The following is a 22,525-nucleotide window of genomic DNA, read 5'->3' on the forward strand; positions in this document are numbered from 1 at the left end:
TAAGAGTCTTTTTGGTTTTTTATTTTGTTTGTTTTTGAGAGAGAGTGTGTGAGCGTGAGTGGGGAGGGGGTAGAGGGAGAGGGAGAGAGAATCTTAAGCACCCAACATGGAACTTGATACAGGGCTCAGTCTCATGACCACAAGATCGTGACCTGAGATGAAATCGAGAGTCAGATGCTTAACCAACTGAGCCACGCAGGTGCTGCAAGTGTTTCTTGATTTGTCTCACTCTGTTTTTTCCCCTTTGCTTGTTTCATTTCTTAAATTCTATATATGAGTGAAATCATACTGTATTTGTCTTTCTCTGATTTATGTTGCTTAGCATTATACTCTCTAGCTCCATCCATGTTGTTGCAAATGGTAAGATTTCATTCTTTTTTTATCACTGAATAATATTCTGCCGTATATGTATACCATATCTACTTTATCCATTCATCATTTGATGGGCCCTTGGGCTGCTTCCATATCTTTACTATATAGTAAATAATGTTGCAATAAACATAGGGGTCCATGTACCTTTCTGAATTAGTGCTTTTGTTTTCTTTGGGTAAATACCCAGAAGTGGAATTACTGGGTTTTATGGTATTTCTATTTTTAATTTTTTCAGAAACTTCCATGCTGTTTTCCACAGTGGCTGTACTAATTTACATTCAAACCAACAATGTAGGAGGGTTACCTTTTTTCTACGACCTCATCAACACGTGTTATCCCTTGTCTTTTTAATACTAGCCATCCTGACTTGTGTAAGGTGATATCTCATTGTGGTTTTGTTTTTTATTTCCGTGATGATTAGTGGAGTTGAGCACATTTTCATGAGTCTGTTGGCCATCTATATGTCTTCTTTGGAAAAATGTGTATTCCTGTCCTCTGTTCATTTTTAAATTGGATTATTGGATTACTTGTTTTGTTTGTTTCCTTTTTTTGTTTTTGTTTTGGTGTTGACTTGTATGAGTTCTTTATATATTTTGGATATTAACCATTCATTGCATATATTGTTTGCAAATATCTTCTCTCTTTCAGTATGTTGCTGTTACATTTTGTTGATGGTTTCCTTCATTGTGCAAAAGCTTTTTAGTTTGGTATAGTCAAATAGTTAATTTTGCTTTTGTTTCCCTTGCTTGAGGAGATACATCCTGAAAAATATTGCTAAGGCTAATATCAAGGAGATTACTGCCTATGTTTTCTTTTAGGAGTTTTAGGCTTCAAGTCTCACATTTATGTCTTTAATCCATTTTGAGTTTATTTTTGTGTATGGTGTAAGAAAGTGGTCCGTTTTCATTTTTTTGCTTGTAGCTGTCCAGTTTTCCCAGCACCATTTATTGAAGAGGCTGTCTTTTCCTCATTGTATGTTCTTGCCTCCTTTGTAGAAGATTAAGTGACTATATTAAGTATGGACTTATCTTTGGCCTCTCTGTTTTTCCCATTGATCTATGTGTCTTTTTTTGTGCCAGGACCATACTGTCTTGGTGGCTACAGTTTTGTAGTGTATCTTGATATCTGGAATTGTGATGACTCCAGCTTTGTTCTTCTCAAGATTGCTTTGGTTCTCGGGAGTATTTTCAACAACTATCTTTGAATAGCAAAGCGTTTATTTCCCTCTCGTTGTCTAACTCTCTTAAAGACTCTCATTCAGTTAAAGTTATCTTACTGTAACCATAGAGGACTTGTTGAAAACATGGAGAAATGTTAAATTTCATTGGGCTCTATGACTAATAAGTTCATACTTGAGTTAATTATTGAGGGTGAGAATCTTAATAATTAATACAATTTGATGAGAATTCAGGCAGCCCAGGGCCAGAAGATGTGAATAATTGTAATTTTTGTATTTATGGAAAATATATGGTGGGTGAAAGGAAGAACATGAATTTAGATGAGTGAACATGAGACATAAAGTAGTTGTGATTAATTTATGAATTGGTTTCTATGGTTCATTGATGGTTATTACATAAGCTCTGAGATTTTATTTTTATTTTTTAAAAAAATGTTTTATGTTTATTTATTCTTGAGAGAGAGAGAGAGAGAGAGCGTGAGCAAGGGAGGGACAGAGGGAGAGGGAGACACAGAATCTGAAGCAGGCTCCAGGCTCTGAGCCATCAGCACAGAGCTGAATGTGGGGCTCAAACTCACGAACCGTGAGATCATGACCTGAGCCAAAGCCAGATGCTTAACTGACTGAGCCACCCAGGCATCCCCAAGCTCTGAGATTTTTTTAAAAATGTGTCTAATAAAAGGATTTATTATTACATATATTTTTTTCTAATTTTGATCATAATCATGTAAAAGTAATTAACTCTTAGGAAACACTAGTCAAATTCAGATCTAGTCCCATGTGTAAATCTAAAAGTCTTCAAATTGCCTGTTTGACTAATTCCTCAAGAGTGGTTTTAAGGTAGACACCATTGTATCCTAGTGACCTTTTGGAGTGTTTTTCTAATTGGTTGGGAAGAAAGTTAGATATTATTCTATTTCTTTGTGTAATAATATCTTGCTATATAAGAGGATATGAGGGAAAGGAGTAGAATCTGCCCTATTCACCATTTTGTGCTTAGCCCCTGGCATAGGAGACACTCAATAATGCTGATAGATTAAGTGCAAATATATAAATATTAACATAACTTGTTCATCTTGTAGGACGATTTTCACAAAGATTCCAAGATATAACTATGTGGATCCTGATTTTGCGTACACTAAATTGGAAAGAATTGGAAAGCAAGAACATGAAAACTATTATGAAAGATATATTAAACATTTAAGAAATGTGCGCATGCAGAAACAGGCAGAGAGGTAAAGTTTACTTCAAACAGTATGGAACAGATTGGGGCGCCTGAAGAGACAGAATTTTTTTCTTTACTCCTTAGTTTCTTTTCAGTGATTTAAGTGACCTTTACATATATGAAAATAGCAAAACATTGAACTACTTTTTCTGCAGTTATTTCCTTCCTTACTTTTGGTTTGGGAATGTTTTAGGTTGGGTTTCCCCAGAAATAAGGAGAAACAAGATAAGGAAAGCAAAATAGGACAGGTAAGAGAACTGAGAGATGATGTGTTTCAAATAAGGCTTACACTCAGCCTGATGCCTAAGGTCTCTTGAAGCAGAAATTATACCATATAGTTGTTCCTACGTTGAACCAAAGGGCCTCGTCTTTTGTGCTCCATTTCAGCCATTTCTTGTGAGCTGTCTTAGGGTGTGGTGGGGTGGGCGTGATTTCCTTGGTGAGGTGTTTAAGAATGGGGTCTTGTCAGCAAAGGGCAATTTTATGCAGATTAGCGCATCATTCTACTTAAGTGGTTCTGAGTGGGGCAGCAGAAGCATGCAATATGGGGAATGTCTGGATTTGCTATTGTATTTTCTAAAACACTTGGCCTCAATTAGTTATTATTATGATTTCAATAGGGAATGTATGGATTCATATAACAATACAGACATAGGATTACAGCCAGCATCAGGTCTAAAGTCACCTTCGCTCTCAGAAACGGAAATAGAAGAGGAATCATCTGCAGCACAGCGTCGGATCAGACGTAACCAGTTGCTAAATACTAGGAATATAGCATCCAAGGAGACAAAGGCTCTGAAAACAAAGGCATGTGTGATATTTTAATTTCATGAAGCCATGAGAATTCCTAAAATATCTTTTGTTAATATTGAAAATTAATTTTGGAGTAATGGTTTTCCACAGGTTCTCAAAGGACTTAAATCAGACCCATCCACACCCCATGAAAAACATGACTGCAGCTTAATTTTGACACCAAAGCAAATTCATCAAGTAATTATTGGTAAGAATCTGTAAAAACCTACTAATCCTTTGTTTTTTAACAGGCTTAATGACGTATAATTTATATTCCATAAAATTGACCTGTTTTAAGTATGCAAGTCAATGAATCTTAGTAAATTTATGGGATTATGCAACCATCACCATAATTCAATTTTAGAATGCTGCCATCACCCTCAGGACCATATGTACTTACTCCCAATTTGCAGCCATAGCTCCAGGCAACCATTAATCAATTTTCTCTCACTATAGATTTGCCTATTCTGAACATTTCATATAAAAGGAATCATAACAATATGTATTCTCTCTTATATGGCTGCTTTTACTTAGCATACTACTTTTCAGTTTCATCCAATAGGTATAAGTAGGTATAAATGTTCCTTTTTATATCTTTAAAAAAATTTTAACATTTATTTATTTATTTGCAAGAGACACAGAGTGTGAGCCAGGGAGGGGCAGAGACAGAGGGAGACACAGAATTCAAAGCAGGCTTCAGGCTCTGAGCTGTCAGCACAGAGCTGGATGCAGGCCTCAAACCCACCAACCGTGGAATCATGACCTGAGCTGAAGTCTGATGCTTAACTGAGCCACCCAGGGGCGCCTCCTTTTTATATGTAAATAGCATTTCATTTTACGGGAGTACCACGTTTTGTTTATCCATTTACCAGTTGATGGACACACGTTGTTTCTGGTCCGAGGCTGTTGTGAATAATGTTGCTATAAATGTTCACATGTAATTCTTTGAGTGAATGTATGTTTTCATTTCTTGTGGTTAGATTCCTAGGAGTGGAATTGCTGAGTTGTATGGTAAATTTATGTCAATCATTTCAAGAAACTACCAAAAACTTTCCAAAGTGCACCAAGTTACAATCCCACCAACAATGTATGAGGGTTATATTTACTCCACATTCTCACCAGCAGTTGTTATTTTCTTTTTGGTTATAGTTATCCTTGTGATGTGAAATGTTCTCACTGTGGTTTTGATTTGCATTTTCCTCATGACTAAGATGATGAGTACATTTTCATGCATTTAAATAGACATAAATGTATATTTCCTTTGGAGAAATGTCTTTCAAATTCTTAGCCCAGTTTTTAATTTGAATATTTGCCTTCTTATTATAGATTTGTAACAATTATTTATATATTCTGGACATAAGTCCTTTATCAGATACATGATTTCCAAAGTCTGTGGCTTGGTTTTGTTGTTTATTTTTATTTATTTACTTATTTGTTTATTAAAAAATTTTTTTTAATGTTTATTGTTGAGAGAGAGAGAGAGAGAGAGAGAGACAGACTGTGAGCGGGGGAGGGGGAGAGAGAGAGAGAGGGAGACACAGAATCTGAAGCAGGCTCCAGGCTCTGAGCTGTCAGCTCAGAGCCCGATGTGGGACTCGAACTCACAAACCACAAGATCATGACCTGAGCTGAAGTCGGATGCTTAACCAACTGAGCCACCCAGGTGCCCCCTTTTTTTATTTTTTAAATAGTGGTCCTTAACACACAGAAGTTTTTACTTAAATGATATTGAATTTATCGATTTTTTAAAAAAAATTTATTACAGTTTTTTCTTTTCTAGATCATGCTTTTGATTTCATGCCCAAGAAATCTGTACCTAACTCAATGTCACAAATATTTTTTCTTGTTTTCTTCTAAAATGTTTGTACTTTTAGATATTGTATTTATGGTCTACAATTCCTTTTGAGTTTTTAGGTAGTAAGTTAAGAGTCTAAATTCATATTGCTGTATGTGGATATGTAATTGCCCCAACACCATTTGTTGAAAATACTATCATTCATCATTGAATTACCTTGGCACCTTTGTCTAAAATCAATTAACCATATATGTCAGGGTTTATTTCTGGACTCTCAGTTCTGTTCCATTGATCTGCACGTCTGTCCTTACAACAGTTCTACACTTTGATACTGTACCTTTAGAGTATGTACATAAAAATATATGTACTAGTCTGAAGAGGAAGTTTTCATTTCATTCTAGGCAGGGTTAGGGTGGCTCTGAGGGAGATGTGGGCAGAGAATGATTTAATTGACATGGATTTGCTGATTCTCCCTTTAAGGAGAACCCACTACACAAAACACCAAATACCAATTCTTAAATTATCCAGACTAAAGGTGATGTCCAAAGAGGTACAAGGCCAGAGGCAACACAATGGGAACTGAGTAAATATCTGGGTGGTGATAGCTTATTATGTATGGCTGGTCAGTGGCCAAGTCCTCAGATCAGTGAGGACTATGGGAAATGCCCAAAGCAGGATCTGGCTCTGGGGAACGCAGGTGACATGGACTGGTAAAAAGAGTTAGCATCTGTCACCATTCACTGAGATTCTGAATGGGAAATAGGATCAGTGCTGTAACTGGAGCTAAACCTCCCTGCCACACAGTGGCAGTGAGGCACTTTGGCATGGCAGACTAGGAACTCTTTAGTTCATTGCCTGTCTGGGGTTGCATGTGGAGTTCAGTTCAGGTCATACAGCATTTACTGGGCCTCTCTTTTGTGCCGGGCATGTGATAGGTACTAGGCTCTATAGTCCCAGGAACTTGCCTTTCTTTATTGTGTGGTAAATACTCTGTGTCTTCCAAATTGGTGACTGACTAATCAGATAAGCAAATCTATAAAAATTCAAAAGGAGCAAAGTTAGAGGGCAGTGTCTAGTGTCTCCTCTACAACTCCTCCACCAGCTTCTCTCCCTTCTTTACCTGGTATCCTAAGTTATTTTATTTTATTGTATTGTATTGTATTGTATTGTATTGTATTTTATGTTTATTTTCATTTGTCTTGAGAGAGAGAGAGAGAGAGAGAGAGAGAGAGAGAGAGAGCGCGCACAAGCAGGGGAGGGACAAAGACAGAGGGAAACAGAATCCCAATCAGGCTTTACCCCATCAGTGCAGAACCTGATGTGGGGCTCGAATTCGCGAACCATGAGATCTTGACCTGAGCTGAAATCAAGAGTTAGACGCTTAATCAACTGAGCCACCCAGGTGCCCCTAAGTATTTTAATAATGACCCTCTCTCTGGGGACAGGGCCCCTGTGTGAGTTTACAAGGTCAGCAACTGTGATGGTGGGAATTTTGTATCACTCTCATTTTTATACCTTAAAGGGGTTTTTTGAGCCTGTGCACAGAACAGGGACTGGAACTATCAAAGGAGATTACAGTGTCAGAAAGTTTTGCTCAATATTTATATTTTTAAAAATTAAAGTGATTGTCAAGAGGCACAATAGAGGATTTGGAGATTAATTGAGACAGTTAGTGAACACTGTTATAAAGTCTGGGTTAAGTCGGACATTATGCAAAGTATTGTTTGCTTCATCAGCAAATGACCAGTCACTTTGGTTTTTAGTTAATGATTTATTAATACATATTATAGGCCAGGCATTATGTTGAACAGTGTACAAACATGGTCTTATTTAATCCTTTAAATGATGTAAGCAACTTATAAGGTAATTGCTTTTATTTCCATTTTAGAGATGAGTAAAGTGAAGCCCAGAGAGCTGGTAAACCTTGATCAGATTGCTCAATATTTAGTGGAAAGGAGTGGATTTGAAATTAGGTTTCTCTAGCCGCACTTTCTGTGTCAGTTTCTCTTTACATTCCTCTTTTACAACCTGTATTTTTCTGTACAGTATTTCTGTCTTAGATTCTTCCCCAACTTCTTTTATGTCTACCTCACGGTATTGTTAAATCAGAATCTAGAATTTTGTATCTGTTTTCATAAAACGTATTATTGGTCTGCAATTTTCCTTTTTTTAAAAGTTTTTTTTTTTTTTTTTTTACTATCTTTGTTTTCTCAGAAAGTGTTCATTCCTCTCCTATATTCTGAATGAGATTGTGTAGAATTATATTGTTCTTTAAAAGAGTTCTTCAGAGAAACCATCTGGGAATGGAGAGTTCATTTACAGAGGATGTTTAATTACAAATTCATTTTCTTTAATAGTTGTAGGACGATTCAGATAATCTACACCATTTTAGGAGACTTTTGGTAGTTTGTGGCTTTCCAGGAATCGATCCCCTTTATGTGCATAGAATTGTTTAAAGCATTCCCAAATTATCTTTTTAATGTCTGCGTTGGAAACATCAGTAGTGATATAGCCTCTCTTCTTAATATTGAGAATTGATGTTTTTCTTGTTATTTTCCTTTTAAGTCTCAGTAGAGGTTTATCGATTTTATTGGTCATTAAGAACCTGCGTTTGGTTTCATTGATTTTTCTCTGTAGTTTTCTGTTTTTAATTTTAATGACTTCTTATATTTGGCATTTCCTTCTGTTTGCTTTGTATCTTTTATTTGGATTGCTCTTTTTTTTTCTAACTTCTTGAGGTAGAAACTTAAATTGTTGATTTATACCCTTATTTTTCCTAATATAATTTAGTGATGTATATTTCTTTTTTTTTAATTTAAAATTTTTTTGATGTTTTATTTATTTTTTTGAGAGAGATGGAGACAGACCATGAGCAGGGAAGGGGCAGAGAGAGAGGGAGACAGAGAATCCGAAGCAGGCTCCAGGCTCTGAGCTGTCAGCATAGAGCCAGACACTGGGCTTGGACTCATGAACCGTGCGATCAGGACCTGAGCCGAAGTCGGATGCTTAATCGACTGAGCCACCAAGACACCCAGATGCCCCAGTGTTACACATTTCTCACTAAATAATACTTTCGCTATATCTCACATATTCTTGTATGTTTTCACTTTCTTTCAGTTCAATACACAGTTGACCTTTGAACAACATGGAGGTTAGTGGTGCTGATAACCCCCCTACCACATGGTCGAAAAATTGGCCTGTAACTTTTGACTCCCCCACAAGTTAACTACTAATAGCCTACTGTTGACCAGAAGCCTTACTGATAATATAAACAGTTGATTAACACATAGTTTGTATGTTATGTGTGTTATATATTATTTTCTTAAATAATAGATTGCAGGCCATTTGCTTCCTTCCTTAAAAAAGGAAGCATCGGGAAAAAACAATATCTGTGATGATGAGGAAAGCAAAGTGTCTTAGATATGACATAAACCAAACTCCTCAATCCATAAAAGAACAAATGGATAAAAAAAGAACAAAAGAACAAATAAATAAATTGGAGTTGATCAAACTTCAGTGTTTGTGCTCCTCAAAAGCAACTAATGAGAGGATAAAAACAAGACATAGGCTGAGAGAAAATTATTTGCAAATTATGTATCTCATGAAGGAATTGCAACAAGAATGTGTATAAAACTTTGGAGATTCAATATTAAGAAAACAAATGACCGGATTAAAAAATGGGCAAAGGGATTTGAACAAATAATTCATCAGTGAAGATATACAAATGAGAAATAAGCACATGGAAAGATGCACAGCATTGTTAGTTGTTAGGGAAACAGTATAAAACCACAGTGAGATATGACTGTAAATCTATTAGAATGGCTACATAAAAAAAAAAAAAAAAAAAAAGCAAACCCAAAGCTCACCATTTCAGTTATTGCCAGTGATATGAGTGAGCTGGGACTCTTATACATTGCTAGTGGAATGGGAAATTAACCACTTGAAAACGGGCAGTTTGTTATACATTTATACATACATTTACCATATGATCCATGCATTCCACTCCTAGATATTTGTCCAAAAGAAATGAAATCATGTGTCCAAACAAATACTTGTGGACAAATGTTTTAGCAGCTTTTTAAAAAAAAGTTTATTTTGAGAGAGAGAGAGAGAGAGAGAGAGAGAGCTGGGAAGGGGCAGAGACAGAGAATCCCAAGTAGGCTCTGCGCTGTCAGTGTGGAGCCCTATATGAGGCTCAATCTCATGAGCCATGAGATGACGACCTGTGCCTAAATCAAGAGTTGGACACTTAATCGACTAAGCCACCCAGGTGCCCAAATGTTTTAGCAGCTTTAATTATAATAGCCAGTACCTGGAAACAATCCAGGTGTTATTTAACAGGTGAAGAGACAAACGTTCACCTGTAATGGACTACCATTTAGTAATATAAAGGAATGGACTATTGACACTTAAAACAACTTGGATGAATCTCCAGGGAATTTGCAGAGTGAAAGAAATCAGAGAAAAGCTGCCAATGTTATATTATTCCTCTCATAAACTCTAGAACATGCAAACTGATACACAGTGGCATAAAGCAGCAGATGAGTGGGTGTCTGGGAAGGGGGAAGTACTGAGGATGATGGGAGGGAGAGAATATAAAAGGACACAAGCAAACTTTGGAGTGATGGATGTTCATTCTCTTCATTGTGGTGATGGTTTCACAGGTATATACATATGTCAACACCTAGGAAATTCCACACTTTAAATGCATACAGGTTATTGTATATCAGTTATGATTAAATTGAGGTGTTAAAAGTAGACTCAGACTTATAATTATTAAAATTGTTATGATATAAAAAACTTTTGTCATTTAAAAGTACTAATTAGTGGGAAAATTACCCATTTCTCTAAATTCTGGATAAATGAACATAAATGTATTGATGGAAGTGGAGAAGGTGTTACAGTGTAAATTCATGTACCAAGATGAGTTATAATGAATGTTAATAATTTTTCTATATAATTTGTCACATAATTAGGATATATTTAATTTTAACCAATAATCTCCAAACACCAAATTATGGACATTTAGATAAAAATCTTGGTTAGTAACTTCTGATATTGCAATAAATAATTTTCTAAGTATCATTTTTTATAAATTAATTGATGAAAATACAGTATGAAGACTTAAAAAAAATATCTGAATACATTTGCCAACACTAAACCTAATAACTTTTCATTTTTTCAGGGCCCTCTGTCCTTAATTTTGGTGATATTTGCGTGAACTCCACAAATACTCGTCTACTGCATGTTGTTAATATGCTACCTATGCATATTTTGATCCAGCTAGATATTAATTTGAAAGAACTTCAGAAAACCAACCAGTTTTCATATGTGATTCCACCTACAGCTAGTACTTATATTTCAATGGTATTTGAATCTCCCACCATTGGAAAATTTTGGAAGTAGGATTTATTTTTTAATTTCTATATGCTAGAATTAAAGTGTCCTTGTGTAGAATATGTATTTACTTGCTTCAGTAATTGTAGCATATGTTACATTTGGTCCTCAAACATAGAAACTATACATACACCAGTTTATAGGATTTGTAGATTGATATTTCAGTGACAGCCTACCATAAATATTTTGATGTATTGCTTACTAAGGATTAACTGCAGATGTTAATAATATATGCATTTTTGCATGTAACTGAATTCTGTAATTGCAAATAGCTATTATCAGTTCAGTTTGGATGCTTTTGCTGTGTTACAGGTCATTCACCTTTACAGTGAACAATATACCTGGTGGGCATATCCTAGTGATGGCCGTTGTCATGCCAGTAGAACTGGAGCTATCTTCTAAAGAGCTAGTTTTGAGACCACATGGCTTCTCGATGAAAACATGTTTTATGGGGACAGTTGCTTTGTATAACCATCAGAATTATTTTGCCAAATTTGAATGGCAACCAGTAAACACAGAAAGAGGAATGGCATTTTCCATTCGTCCAGCTAAAGGTAATAGTTTATTCTATTTGTTTGATTTAGACACTAAATCATGGGCTCAGGCAGTAATCATTTATTGAGTGAGAACTGTATAATGGTCCTAAAAATAGAAGCAAATCAGATAGGGTCACTGGGGCATGTACTTTTTTTTTTTTTTTAAGTTTGTTTATTTTTTAGTAATCTCCACCCCCAACATGGGGTATGAACTCACAGCCCTGAGATCATGAGTCACATGCTCTTCCAAATGAGCCAGCCAGGCACCCCCTATTGTAACCATTTAAAAAAATATATTTAGTTTTAAATTTACATCCAAGTTAGTTAGCGTATAGTGCAATAATGATTTCAGGAGTAGAATCCAGTGATTCATCCCATACATGTAACACCCAGTACTTATCCCAACAAGTATTCTCCTTAATGCCCCTTGCCCTTTTAGCCCTTGCCCTCACCCACAACCCCTCCAGCAAGCCTCAGTTTGTTCTCCGTATTTAAGAGTCTCTTAGGGGCACCTGGTTGGCTCGGTTGGTTAAGCACCTGACTTTGGCTCAGGCCGTGATCTTTCAGTCTGTGGTTCGAGCCCCGTGTTGGGCTCTGTGCTAACAGCTCAGAGCCTAGAGCCTGCTTCAAATTCTGTGTCTTCCCCTCTCTCTCTGCACCTCCTCTGCTTGTGTCCTCTCTCTCAAAAAATAAACATTAAAAAAATTAAAAAGAATCTCTTATGTTTTGTCCCCCTCCCTGGTTTTATATTATTTTTGTTTCTCTTCCCTTATGTTCATCTGTTTTGTATTCTAAATTCCACATATGACTGGTCATATGATATTTGTCTTTCTCTAATTTCACTTAGTATAATACACTCTAATTCCATCCACATTGTTGGAAATGGCAGGATTTCATTCTTCTTGATTTCCGAGTAATACTCCATTGTGTCTATGTGTGTGTATATATGAATATATAAATAAATATATATATATATATATATATATATATATATACCACTCCATTGTGTATATGTATACACACACACACACACACACACACATACATATACATACACACCATGTCTTCTTTATCCATTCATCTGGCGGTGGACATTTGGGCTCTTTCCGTACTTTGGCTATTGTCAGTAGCGCTGCTATAAACATTGGGGTGCATGTGCCCCTTCAAAACATCACACCTCTATCCTTTGGATAAATACCTAATAGTGCAATTGCTGGATCGTAGAGTAGTTCTATTTTTAATTTTTTGAGGAACCTCCATACTGTTTTCTAGAGTGGCTGCACCAGTTTGCATTCCCCCCAGCAGTGCAAAAGAGATCCTCTTTCTCTGCATCCTTGCCAACATCTGTTGTTGCTTGAGTTGTTCCTGTTAGCCATTCTGACAGGTGTGAGGTGGTATCTCATTGTGCTTTTGATTTTTATTTCCCTGATGATGAGTGATGTTGAGCATTTTTTCATGTGTCTGTTGGCCATCTGGATGTCTTCTTTGGAGAAGTGTCTATTCATGTCTTTTGCCCATTTCTTCACTGGATTATTTGTTTTTTGGGTGTTGAGTTTGATAAGTTCCTTATAGATTTTGGATATTAACCCTTTATCTGATATGTCAGTTGCAAATATCTTCTCCCATTCTGTCAGTTGCCTTTTGGTTTTGCTGATTGTTTCCTTCACTGTGCAGAAGGTTTTTATCTTGATGAGGTCCCAGTAGTTCATTTTTGCTTTTATTTCCCTTGCCTCTGGAGACATGTTGAGTAAGAAGTTCCTGTGGCCAAGGTCAAAGAGGTTTTTGCCTGCTTTCTCTGCTAGGATTTTGATGGCTTCCTGTCTTACGTTTAGGTCTTTCATCCATTTTGAATTTATTTTTGTGTATGGTGTAAGAAAGTGGTCCAGGTTCATTTTTCTGCATGTCACTGTCTAGTTTTCCCAGCACCATTTTCTGAAGAGACTATCTTTATTCCATTGGTATGCGCTGCATACCTCCCTAGCTTTGTGGCTCAAGTTATGCAGATTGTTGTGCTAACCCTCACATCAATTTTCTAGGTGTGTAAAATGGTTTGGTGCTAATCTAGCTGCATTTCAGGGACGAGAGAAGCTGAGAACTTCCATGCTGCTCTGCCATCTTGGCTCCTCCTTGGCATTTACTTTTCCATATATGATATGTAAATCTGATTTGAAAATATGGATCCAGTGTTAGGGTTCTCCAGAGAAAAGAAGCAATAGGAAATATGTATAGAAAAAGAGGGAGGGAGAGGGAGAGAGGGAGGTGAGAGGTTGATTTTAAAGAACTGGCTCATATAATTGTGTGGACACTCTAGCAGGCTGGCAGGCTGGAGACCCAGGAACAAATTGATGTTGCAGTCTTGAATCCAAAGGGACTTCAATTTATTCTCTTCAGGCCTTCAGTTTACTGGATGAGACCCTTCCACATTGTGGAAGGTAATCTTTACTCAGAGTTTATTGATTTAAATGTTCATCACATCTAAAAAATACCTTAAATACCTTATGGGAACATCTAGACTGACCAAACAACTGGGTACCATAGCCCGGTCAAGTTTGGACAAGTTGACAAAATTAATCATCATAGATATGGATGAACATAGTATTGTTTTATTAGTTTCTGTTTGATGATGGTGATAAGATATGATTCAGAATGACATTTTTTTTAGATCATGAAATATTTTAGAAGGATCCACAAATTCCTTATAATCAATATTTAATACAGGTAATAATATCCAGTTAATAAAATTAAGAACTTAAGACTGTCATTTAAATAAGGAATTCATTAATAGAATGTATTCTCAGAATTACTGTTCTTGATGGTTCCATATATTTGTTAATTGTTACCCTTGTTTCTGCCATTCTCTGGACTCTACAATTCCCCATAATGTGCCTGTTACAAAACTGAGCCCTGTTACTGCTGAAGTGTTATCTAGTAGCCTTTCAAATTCAGCAAACATCATTGTTAGGTGCTGTGAGGATCTCGTGAGTACACAAGGTATCATTTAAAGAAATAATATGGCAAGTTAAAAGTTGAATGATCACTTTAATGTACATGTTATGCCTTTTCAGTTAAATGGAAGGTTCTGGATTTTTGTATCTGCAGTGACTCACATGGTACTTTATAACCAGCTGAAGTCCATTTCTGCTTGAATGCGAAGTAAAAGAAACTTTGGGGTTAGATATACCTGATTTCTTCAAAACGGATCTTAGCTTCTAGCTAGCTTTGTGATCTTGAGAAAAATACTCTATAAGCACTAGGTTTCCTTATTTGTAGAATGAAGAGACTAATATATCTCATAAAGATTAAATGTATGGAAAAGTCCTGTAAAGACTGGCAAAGAGTAGATGCCAAAAGAAGTAGATAACAATTTGATTATGAAAATTTGCTAATTCTGTTTGGACTTCTTTTTTCCCTGAAAATGTCCTCAGAGTAATAACAGCCTATCATGCATTACAGCGTATCATGCATCCAGCCAGCCATCCCCATTTTCAATCACTTGCTTCCTGCTTACTTCCCTGTCTTTTTCCTTCCCTCCTTTCTTCCCTGCACTCTTCCCTTCTCCCTTCCACTCCTTCCTTCCTTCCTGATTTTTCGTTTATGAATAGTCATCATTTGGGATCTGCATAGAGTATATTTCAGATTAAAGAATAGTACTGGTTTGTAGAAATCTTGCCATAGGTGTATATTCTTGTGAGTGTCGGTCATTTCCAAATAATGATTTTTATATAACTCTACCACTGGTTGTAACAGGGAGTGTTATAAACAAGTTCAGTATTAATTTAAATTCACTTAATTTTGGTATGAATATATATGTGTATATCTACAGTGGAAAATAGTACTGCACTTTCATTAGGGTTAGAGATCATTGATATCACCATATTTAATCTTGTTATTAGCCTGTATTGATTTAAAAATCTCAGATTATAATTTATTAAGCATTCAAGTTATACTTCCATGAATATTTAGCAGATTCATTTGACAAAGCTCTTTTTTTTTAAGTGTATTTATTTATTTTGAGAGAAAGTATGAGTGGGGGAAGGGCAGAGAGAGAAGGAGAGACAGACTCCCAAGCAGGTTGTATGCTCAGTGCAGAGCCCAATGCAGGGCTCCATCTCAAGACCGTGAGATTAGGACCTGAGCCTAAATCCAAAGTCAGATACTCAATTGACTAAGCCACCCAGCCACCCTACCAAGCTTTTTTTTTTTTTTTTTTTTTTTTTTAATTTTTTTATTAACACTGGTAAGACTGGGTCCTGCCTCAGTACTAGAGAGAAGCTGAGTAAATAATCAGAGAAGAGAGAGGAAATACTTCTGCACATTTCAGGATTCTAAATAAACCTTCTCTAGTTTTTTTGAACAGGCATCATACAATGGTAGTTATATTATCTGTATTCCAGTTATAGGTTTGATTAAGCACATGGTAAGGCACTGAGTGTGTCTGGAAAGCACAGTCCATGGCCCTTTTCCTTGTATTTCTCCATCTGAAGCAGGGCCGAATGGGTTGGGCTTCTCCTTTGAGGCTGCCATGGAAATGTAGTGATGATGCTTAATTTGTCAAAAGAGAAGTGGGTTTATAATATTATGAACTGGAAGGATGGTTATGCTGACACTTGTTGGAATTCTTATTTTTATAGGGAAGATTTTAATTTTTCATTTTCTTTGGGTTCCTCATAATACCTGTTAAATTTTTCAAAGTACAAAACACAAAGACATGTATTCTAAATATGTTTTTGAGTAAAACCATTAACCTTTAAGTACTTTTTTAAAAATGAGATTTCATTTTTTTTAAATGTTTGTTTATTAGGGAGATGGCAGTTTCTAGGCTGAGGAAGGCCACATAGTAAGGAATGGTAGTATAGGAAACTAGAAGGATTATTGCTCCTTGAAGGCATTGTCACCCTGCAAAGGCAGCCCTGGAATACCTATCTATGGACTTCTGACTGCATAAGATAAATAAGCCCCTATTTACCTAATCCTCTATAGCAGGTCTTTTGTTACTTACAGACAAATATAATCCTTTTTTCTTGTTTTTAATAATTTGTTGTCAAGTTAGGTCACATACAGTGTAGTCTTGGCTTCAGGAGTAGATTCCTGTGATTCATTACTGATATACAACATCCAGTGCTTATCCCAAAAGATGCCTCCTCAAAGCCCATTACCCATTTTTCCTACTCCCCCAACCCCCCACCCCCATCAACCTTCAGTTTATTTTCTGTATTTAAGAGTGTCTTATGGTTTGCCTCTGTGTTTATAACTAATTTTTCCTTCCCTTCCCCTAGGGTCTTCTGTTAAGTTTCTCAAATTCCACATATGAGTGAAAACATGGTATCTGTCTTTCTCTGACTGACTCCCTTAGCATAATACATTCCAGTTCTATCTACGTAATTGCAAATGGCAAGATTTCATTCTTTTTCATTGCCAAGTAGTATTCCATTGTGTATATATACACCACATTTTCTTAATCCATTCATCAGTTGATAAACATTTGGGTTCTTTTCATAATTTGGCTATTGTTGATAGTGCTGCTATAAACATTGGGGTACTTGTACCCCTTCGAAAAAGCATCCCTGTATCCTTTGGATAGAATCCTAGTAGTGCTATTGCTGGGTCATAGGGTAATTCTATTTTTAATTTTTTGAGGAACCTGTACACTGTTTTCTAGAGTGGCTGCACCAGTGGCTGCACTATTCCCACCAATAGTGAAGAGGGTTCCTCTTTCTCCGCATCCTTGCCAACTTCTGTTGTTTCCTGAGTTGTTAATTTTAGCCACTGACAGGTGTGAGGTGGTATCTCATTGTGGTATTGATTGGTATTTCCCTTATGATGAATGACGTAAAGCATTGTTTCATATGTCTGTTGGCCATCTGGATGTCTTCCTTGGAGAAGACTCCATTCATGTCTTCTGCCCATTTCTTCACTGGATTATTTGTTTTTTGGGTGTTGAGTTTGGTAAGTTCCTTATAGATTTTGGATACTAACCCTTTATCCAATATGCTATTTGCAAGTATCTTCTCCCATTCCATCAGTTGCCTTTTAGTTTTATTGATTGTTTCCTTTGCTGTACAGAAGGTTTTATCTTGATGAGGACCCAATACTTCATCTTTGCTTTTATTTCCCTTGCCGTCGGAGATGTGTCAAGTAGGAAGTTACTATGGCCGAGGTCAAAGAGGCTGTTGCCTGTTATCTCCTCTAGGATTTTGATGGTTTCCTGTCTCACATTTTTTAAAATATAATTTATTGTCAAATTGGCTTCCATACAACACACAGTGCTCATCCTAACAAATTCCCTCCTCCATGCCCATCACCCACTTTCCCCTCCCTCTCACCCCCATCAACCCTCAGTTCTCTGTATTTAAGAGTTTCTTATGGTTTGCCTCCCTCCCTCTCCGTAACTTTTTTTTAAAATTTTTTTAATGTTTATTCACTTTTTGATAGAGACAGAGCTCAAGTTGAGGAGGGGCAGAGAGAGAGGGAGACACAGAATCCAAAGCTAGCTCCAGGCTCTGAACTGTCAGCACAGAGCCCGACGCGGGGCTCGAATTCATGGACCATGAGATCATGACCTGAGCCAAAGCCAGATGCTCAACCAACTGAGCCACCCAGGCACCCCTCTGTAACTTTTTTTCCCCCTTTCCCTCCCCCATGGTCTTCTTTTAAGTTTCTCAAGATCCATATATGAGTGAAAACATATATCTGTTTTTCTCTGACTGACTTCTTTCACTTAGCATAATACCCTCCAGTTCTATCCACATCGCTGCAAATGGCCAGATTTCATTCTTTCTCATTGCCAAGTAGTATCCCATTGTATGTATAAACCACATCTTCTTTATCCATTCATTAATTGATGGACATTTAGTCTCTTTCCATAATTTGGCTCTTATTGAAAGTGCTGCTATAAACATTGGGGTACATGTACCCTTATGCATCAACACTCCTGTATCCCTTGGGTAAATTCCTAGCAGTGCTATTCCTGGGTCGTAGAGTAATTCTATTTTTAATTTTTTGAGGAACCCCCACACTGTTTTCCAGAGTAGCTGCACCAGTTTGCATTCCCACCAATAGTGCAAGAGGGTTCCCATTTCTCTACATCCTTTCTAGCATCTATAGTCTCCTTATTTGTTCATTTTAGCCACTCAGATATACATGAGGTGGTATCTCAGTGTGGCTTTGATTTGTATTTCCCTGATGAGGAGTGACGTTGAGCATCGTTTCATGTGTCTGTTGGCCATCTGGATGTCTTCTTTGGAAAAGTGTATTCATGTCTTCTGCCCATTTTTTCACTGGGTTATTTGTTTTTCGGGTGTGGAGTTTGGTGAGTTCTTTATAGATTTTGGATACTAGCCATTTTTCCGATATGTCATTTGCAAATATCTTGTCCCATTCCATTGGTTGCCTTTTATTTTTTTTTTCAATATAAGAAATTTGTCAAATTGGTTTCCAACGTTGGTTGCCTTTTAGTTTTGTTGATTGTTTCCTTTGTAGTGCAGAAGCTTCTTATCTTGATGAGGTCCCAATAGTTCATTTTTGCTTTTAATTCCCTTGCCTTTGGAGATGTGTTGAGTAAGAAATTGCTGTGGCTGAGGTCAAAGAGGTTTTTTCCTGCTTTCTCCTCTAGGGTTTTGATGGTTTTCTGTCTCACATTCGGGTCTTTCATACATTTTGAGTTTATTTTTGTCTTTGTTGTAAGAAAGTGGTGTAATTTCGTTCTTCTGCATGTTGCTGTCCAATTCTCCCAGCACCATTTGTTAGAGAGACTGTCTTTTTTCCATTGGATGATCTTTCCTGCTTTGTCAAAGATTAGTTGGCCATACATTTGTGGGTCCAATTCTGGGGTCTCTATTCTACTCTATTGTTCTGTGTGTCTTTTTTTATGACAATACAATGAATACTTTCTTGATGCTTACAGCTTTGTAGTAGAGGCTAAAGTCTGGAACTGTGATGCCTCCTGCTTCGGTTTTCTTTTTCAATATTACTATGGCTATTTGGGGTCTTTTGTGGTTCCATTCACATTTTAGAACTGTTTGTTTTAGCTCTGTGAAGAATGCTGGGGCTAATTTGATTGGGATTGCATTGTATGAGTAGATTGCTTTGGGTAGTATCGATATTTTAACAATATTTCTTCTTCCAATCCATGGGATGTTTATCCATTTGTGTCTTCAATTTCTTTCATAAGCTTTGTGTAGTTTTCAGCATATAGATCTTTTACTTCTATGGTTAGGTTTATTCCTAGATATTTTATGGTTCCTGATACAATTGTAAATAGAATTGATTTCTTGATATCTTTTTCTGTTGCTTTATTATTGGTGTATAGAAATGCAACCAATTTCTGTACATTGATTTTATATGCTGCAACTTCGCTGAATTCACGTATCAGTTCTTGCACTTTTTTGGTGGAATCTTTCAGGTTTTTCATGTACAGTATTACATCATCTACAAAAAGTGAGAGTTTGACTTCTTTTTTGCCAATTTGGATGCTTTTATTTCATTCTGTTGTCTCATTGCTGAGACTAGGACTTCTAACACTGTGTTAAACAACAGTGGTGAGAGTGGACATCCCCCGCATGTTCCTGATCTCAGGGGGAAAGCTCTTAGTTTTTCCCCATAGAGGATGATATTAGTGGGACTTTGATATATGGCTTTTATGATATTAAAGTATGTACCTTCTATGCCTACTTTCTTGAGGGTTTTTATCAAGGATGTTGTACTTTGTCAAATGCTTATTCTGCATCTATTGACAGGATCATTTGGTTTTTATCTGTTCTTCCATTAACGTGATGTATCACATTGATTTGTGAATTATGAACCAGTCCTGCAGCCCAGGAATGAAGTCCCCTTGTTCATGGTGAATAATTCTTTTAATATACTGTTGAATTTGATTTGCTAGTATCTTGTTGAGAATTTTTGCATCCATGTTCATTGGGGTTATTGGCGTGTAATTCTTATTTTTCATGGGGTCTTTATCTGGTTTGGGAATCAATGTAATGTTGGCTTCATAGAATGAGTCTGGAAGCTTTCCTTCTGTTTCTATTTTTTGTATCAGCTTGAGAAGAATAGCTATTAACTATGCTTTCAATATCTGGTAAAACTGCCCTGTGAAGCCATGTAGCCCAGGACTCTTATTTGTTGGGAGATTTTTGATAACCAGTTTAATTTCTTCACTGGTTATGGGTCTGTTCAAATTTTCTCCATTTTGTTGGCATATAATTTCTCATAGTATTCTCTAATAGTTTGTGTTTCTGTGGTGTTGGTTGTGAGATCTCCTCTTTCATTTGTGATTTTATATATTTGGGTCCTCTTTCTTTTCTTTTTGAGACGTCTGGTTAGGGGTTTATCAATTTTGTTTGTTCTTTCCAAAAACCGACTCTTAGATTTATTGATCTGTTCTTTTTCCTTGGACTGTATATTGTTTATTTCTGCTCTAATCTTTATTATTTCTCTAATCTTTATTATTTTTCTTCTTCAGCTGGCTTTGGGCTTTCTTTGCTGCAGTGTTTCTTGTTTCTTTTGCTGTTAGGATAGGTTCTGTGTTTGGGACCTTTCTTGCTTCTTGAGATAGGCCTGGATTGCAATGTATTTTCCTCTTACGACTGCCTTTGCTGCATCCCAAAGGGTTTTGGATGGTCATGTTTTCATTTTCATTTGCTTTCATGTATTTTTAAATTTCTTTTTTAATTTCCTGGTTGGCCCATTCATTCTTTAGTAGGATGTTCTTTAACCTCCATGTATTTGGAGGCTTTTAAAATTTTTTCTTGTGGTTGATTTCAAGTTTCATAGTGTTGTGATTTGAAAATATGCACAGTATGATCTCAGTCCTTTTATATTTGTTGAGGGCTGTTTTGTGACCCCAGTATGTGATCTTTTTTGAGGAATGTGTACATTTGAGAAGAATGTGTATTCTGCTGATTTTGGATGAAAAGTTCTAAATATATCTGTTAAGTTCATCTGGCCCAATGTGTCATTCACAGCCATTGTTTCCTTACTGATTTTCTGTTGCTTTTGAATGAAAATTTCTAAATATATCTGTTAAGTCCATCTGGTCCAATGTGTCATTCATAGCTATTGTTTCCTTACTGATTATCTGCCTAGATGCTCTGTCCATTGTTGTAAGTGGAGCATTAAAGTCCTCTACAATCACAGTATTGTTATCTGTATGTTCATTTATGTTTGTGATTAATTTATTTATATATTTGGGTGTGTTTCCATGTTGGGGGTGTAAACTTTTACAGTTGTTAGCTCTTCTTGATGGTTAGTCCCCCTAATTATGATACAATGTCCTTCTTCATATCTTATTATTGTCTCTATTTTTAAATCTAGTTTGTGTGATATAAGTATGGCTACTCGGCTTTCTTTTGACATGCAGTAGCATGATAGATGGTTTTCCATCCCCTCACTTTCAATCTGCCGGTGTCCTTGTATCTAAAATTAGTCTCTTGCAGGCAGCATACAGGTGGATCTTTTTTTTTTTTTTTTTTTTTTTAAATCCGTTCTGATACCTTATGTCTTTTGATTGGGGGATTTAGTAGTCCATTTACCTTCAGAGTGATTATTGTAAGTTATGGATTTGGTGTCCTGGTGTTATCTGTAGGTTTCATGTTTGTGGTGATGTCTCTGGTCTTTTGTAGTCTTTGCTGCTTTCCACTCACAGAGTCCCCCTTAGGACCTCCTGCAGGGCTGGCTTAGTTGTCATGAACTCCTTTAGTTTTTGTCTAGGAAAGTCTTTATCTCTCCTTCTATTCCAAATGACAGCTTTGCTGGATACACGATTCTTGGCTGCATATATTTCTATTCAGCACATTGAGTATCTCCTGCCACTCCCTTCTGACTTCCTAAGTTTCAGTGGACAGGTATCTTATGACCCTTATGTGTCTACCCTTATAGATTAAGGCCTGTTTTTCCATAGCTGCTTTCAGAATTCTCTTTATCTTTGTATTTTGTAAGTTTCACTCAGATATGTCATGGTGTTGGCATGTTTTTGTTGATTTTGAAAGGAGTTCTCAGTGCCTCCTGGACTTGGATGTCTGTGTCCTTCCTTATATTAAGGAAGTTCTCTGCTATAATTTGTTCAAATAAACCTTCTTCCCCTTTCTGTCTTCTTTTGGAATGCCTATGATAAGGATATTATTTGATTTCATTTCATTGAGCCACTTAGGTCTCTAATTCTTCCCTCATAGTCTAGTAATTTCTTTTCTCTCCTTTTCTCGGCTTCATCATTTTCCATTATTTTATCGTCTATT

General features: G+C 36.5%; 1 protein-coding gene across 1 annotated transcript in view; it reads left to right on the forward strand.

The window, feature by feature from the left end:
* Positions 1 to 22,525, forward strand: part of LOC125931596 (cilia- and flagella-associated protein 47-like) — a 70,049-nt gene that overhangs the window by 43,901 nt on the left and 3,623 nt on the right. The window contains exons 11-15 of the mRNA XM_049643664.1: positions 2,632 to 2,784; positions 3,395 to 3,581; positions 3,678 to 3,774; positions 10,547 to 10,763; positions 11,071 to 11,312. Coding sequence (XP_049499621.1) covers positions 2,632 to 2,784; positions 3,395 to 3,581; positions 3,678 to 3,774; positions 10,547 to 10,763; positions 11,071 to 11,312 — 896 coding nt within the window. The remainder of the gene's footprint in view (positions 1 to 2,631; positions 2,785 to 3,394; positions 3,582 to 3,677; positions 3,775 to 10,546; positions 10,764 to 11,070; positions 11,313 to 22,525) is intronic.

Source organism: Panthera uncia, chromosome X, assembly GCF_023721935.1.
Source record: "Panthera uncia isolate 11264 chromosome X, Puncia_PCG_1.0, whole genome shotgun sequence".
Classification (NCBI taxonomy): Eukaryota; Metazoa; Chordata; class Mammalia; order Carnivora; family Felidae; genus Panthera; species Panthera uncia.